Here is a 4,337-nt window from a genome sequence, read left to right on the forward strand (position 1 = left end):
TCCAGTGCTCCACGAAGGGGATTTACCTGAAAGGGTTGTGTCTGTGCTCCTGCAGGTGTTCTTCACGAGGAACGGGAAGCTGATGGGCCGGCGGGAGATGGCGGTTCCCCCCGGCGGCCTCTACCCCACCGTGGGGATGCTGAGCAGCGGTGAGAAGGTGAAGGTGGACCTGCACCCTCTCAGCGGATGACCCGACGGGTTCTGGGCCGCACACGTGACGCCCTGCAAACAGCTGGCTGCGCTGCAGAGCTCGCCCCACGGTAGCCTAGCATGCTGCTAAACACTCGCCAGAACACACACACACACACCCACACACACACGCCGCACTCATGCACGTCGCTGGCATCTCTCTCCCCCTCGACACACTGCCGCCCCCGCCCCCCCCTCCACGGCTTTTTATTTATGAGGCTTGTACATTATATAAACACACAATCGTGAAGAGAAAATATAAAAACCAGAGCCACCTCCTGGTTGCATAGTAGCAGAGCGAGATCCGGGCGGAGACAACTCCTGAGAGACTATTAACTGTTAATTCTATGCAATCTGTGCCTTGTCACCGGCTCACCGAACCTCCTCCTGCATGCGGCGCGTCTCTGAAACACTTGAGATTTTAAATCCCGCTCATGACGTCTGGCACACTTCTTTTATTTTGTTTGTCACGACCCCAAAGCAAAGCGGAGCGAGGGCCAACAGTCGTGCCGAGTCAGAGCTCGTTGGCACTTTGTGTTTCAGGTATTAGACTCCCTCCCTCCCTCTCCCTGGGTCCTCTCTCTGGGTGAGGCTGCCCTCCTGTGAGCGATCATGGAGCTGCCGTTTGCCCCCACCTCGCTCGCCGCTCTCCCGGAGCCGGCTGGAAGGGAACAGTGGATCTGTTTCAGTTATTCGTGGTTGGATCTGATTGTTTGCCGAGGATTCTTTTTTACCAGTTTGGTAAATCGCAGCCAAACACGAGCTTCTGCTCCGGAGCGGCATCAGATCAGACGTTTCCTCAGAGTAGATTTTAATGTAAGTATTTTGTAGTTTCACGTTGGAGCCCGGATTAAATGAACGGCTCCCGATTTATTTTCTATATATACGTCTGCAAAAATACGCATTTTAAAAAATGTTATCTTCTGCGTCAAAGGTTCAGGGAATGTGTTTTTTGCATTTGCACTTTGACGGCATGACCGGGAGGCTGTGGAGACTTTAGAGGACGGAACAACAGAACACCTCCCAGTGCGATACGATCCAGTGTCACACAACACACCAGAGCCATATTCATAACCATTAGTTCAATAAACAGGTCTGAAAGAACAATAATGTACCTTCGCAAACCTCACACACACGAGTGTCGGTGTTGGATTGGATTGAATCGCACTGTCATGTGTTGTCCTGTTATTTTGACATGTCCTTCTCCGTCTGTAGAAGTTTTACTCTCTGTGCATGTTTGGCCTCAATACGATTGTTTTCCGTTTTACTTTTCGTCTTCTTTCCCCCTCGTTTTCCCTGTAAAGTCAAAATGATGATAGTTAAAACGAGACAGGAAACAACTAGTCACAATTGTAAGTTAACTTTCTTTCCTGGCTGCCATATGTGACGTAAAAATTAACTGCTGGACGTTTGTTTTAGTTTTTTGGTTTTTTTTATATAAAGACAATGACGTTTAGTTGCTGCATGATGTTTTACGGAAAAAGAAAGAAAAAGAAGTGCGTCTGGCCCCCACCAGGGGGCCTGTGTCACAGACCGAGATCAGAAGGGTCGTCCAGACATCTTTGAGTTTAACTCAGGTTTGAACTAGGATCACAAAGCCGACTCGTTTTTTAAACCAGGCCAGATTAAAATGGCAGCCTGGTCAAAACGACCGGACTACTAATCAGATCCCTGGGAAAAATGGAGTCATCACTCCTTCAGAATCCAAATGTGGGCAAAAGTTTACAGTATAAAGAACAGAGGCTTTTTTGTATGATTGTTTACATGATAATTATGTCAAAGTTGGAGGGGACATTTTTGCAAAAACATAGATTACAACTACTTATTATTTTTATTAATTTAATAATCAGCTATTTTCTCAATCAATTTTTTTTTTGGGGGGGGGGGTTGATATTATATTAAAAATGATTTCCTAAAACCCAAGTTAACCAATTTATAATATCCTAAGAATCATAAGACTGAAAAAAAGTTGTTGTCACATTTAGAAATAGGACTTGAGAATACTCGATTCATCTTTGACGTCTGTAAAGTTTCATTAAGCCACAAATCACAGGGTCGATGGTTAAGTCACCGTTTTTCTTTGTTGTTGTTGTTTTTTCTCACGTGTCCACGTGTCAAGACACTCAACCTCAACTCAGTGTGTGTGACTGCATGAATTGGTCCATTTCCCCTTCTTTTATTTCAGGTTAGTTACCGCGCTGGATAATTCCTGCACATATTTACAGTCTCAGCCTTTTTTTACTGCTCATAGTTTCTATCGCTTCCTATTCTATTCCAGTTGTGTGATTATGTTTTATAGATTTCACCTCAGTGAAAATCACCTCTCACTTTTGCACGAACCAAATCTCTTTTACAAACAAAAAAATACAAATATAAAAACATTCTTGCATGACGCTTTGGCCTTTTAAAAAAATCCATGCTTTCTTTTTTCTTTTTTAAAACCTGGTGCCTACATTACGCAACATCGCAAGTCGGCCACCGATTGTTCGCTTGGAGATTCGAGTCTTAATGATTTAGTCTTCGGACTGAACCAACTTTTAGAAATATACTGTATTAGTAAACGACGGTTAACGGCGTTGGGCTCGGTTGAACATGCGACTCGAAGAGAGTCGGACGACAGCTGAACTTTCTCGGTGACACAGGCCCCCCGGGAGCCGAAGAACCGTCTGTGTCGGGAGGTGAACGAGAAACGCTGTCGGCGGGTTCGTCATGTCATGTGGTCGTGTTGTCTCAGTGGGAGCTGGTTTCCGCACTAATCATTTCCTCTTGTGTTCGGTTAAAGGGAGTGATGTCGCCGTTATTATAGAGTATCAGCCGAAATCGGTTTAAACCAAAACCTTCTTCAAATTGTAATCAATGTTTTTTTCACATCTGTACATTCCTCTGTACCTTCCTATGAAGTACAGCAGGTCTTAGTAGTGTTGTTGTTTGTTTTTTTTGCATGTAAACTCCACCCCTCATGCGTTAGGACGCTGCAGACAGTGACGCTAACATGCTGTAAAAAAATAACGACACAGGGTTTAAACTATTAAATCACATATCTGCAGGAGATTGTATGTTTGTTCTCAGCTGTTTGTTTTGGAATCATGGTCAAATATGTAAAAGAAAAAAAGATGTGTAAGTCAGTCTGTTGTTGTTGTTGTTGTTGTTCTCCTGCAGGGCTGGATAGAGACTCACGTTCAAGTCAGACTTAAGCTAGATGGTGCAAAGACATTAATGTGACACTGGTGTGGACATCGGAGCCACATCGAAGTTCAGGGTATTAAAGTCACTTTTATTTAAAGTTTACTCAGAATCTCAGTTTACAAAAGATAACGACACCTTTCAACCAAATTAGAGCGAAATCTGGTTCAAGTTTTTGTAGCATCTCTAATTTTACTGTCCTGTAATAATGATGATAATAATCTCTCGCCTTGTTGACATTGCACTATGAAGGCCTTGTGCAGTACGTATGTTTTATCATCAATAAAGATTTCAGTAATGTTACCAAGCTGTGCATCGTTTTATTTCAAATGTAATTAATAACGTGGCACCACTCTGAGAAGTCAAAGGGTTTAGAGGTTGTGATTCATAATTATGGTTTATATTTTTCATTGTTTTGTAAATCCCTTATAAGCAAAAAAGAATAAATTGTGAAAATCCATCTAGCAGGTGTTAACCTTTGATTTTTGTATTAACACAGTAAAGAATATTTATAATTGTTAGAGAATTCATATTTTAAATGACTTACTGGGCGTTAAATTTAACTTAGTAATTACAACCTCAGACTCGACTCGACTTGGAACGAAACATATACATAGACGTCTCCCATCCGTGAAACACTAGTTAAGATGGTGACCTGTAAAACCTTGAGTACTAGTACTAAGGTAAAAAAATATATAAATATACTTTTAGTTTTGCGTAACTCGTAATATTACAAGAAAAAAATTCACTTTACAATAACAAAATAGCAATTTCAGGCTGAGAGGGAATAGCTATAGAAGATCAGCCTGTCGCCTTTAGTTTTTTAATTAATTAAATACTTTTGGCAAAGTATAAGATCTTTTCCTTTCTTCGATATGACCCTAATATCACAACGACGTATTCTTACAACCAAGCGGTACATGAATTCATTCCCATGTCGACACAAACACAACTCACACAACATA

General features: G+C 41.9%; 1 protein-coding gene across 2 annotated transcripts in view; it reads left to right on the forward strand.

The window, feature by feature from the left end:
- spryd3 (SPRY domain containing 3) overlaps positions 1-3,675 on the forward strand; it is a 57,641-nt gene extending 53,966 nt beyond the window's left edge. For both annotated transcript variants that reach the window (XM_035645320.2, XM_047330700.1), the window contains exon 11: positions 56-3,675. In XM_035645320.2, the coding sequence (XP_035501213.1) occupies positions 56-190 (135 nt within the window). In that variant the 3' untranslated portion in view covers positions 191-3,675. The remainder of the gene's footprint in view (positions 1-55) is intronic.
- Positions 3,676-4,337: the final 662 nt, after the last annotated feature.

The sequence above is a fragment of the Scophthalmus maximus genome, chromosome 3 (assembly GCF_022379125.1).
Source record: "Scophthalmus maximus strain ysfricsl-2021 chromosome 3, ASM2237912v1, whole genome shotgun sequence".
NCBI classification, from domain to species: domain Eukaryota; kingdom Metazoa; phylum Chordata; class Actinopteri; order Pleuronectiformes; family Scophthalmidae; genus Scophthalmus; species Scophthalmus maximus.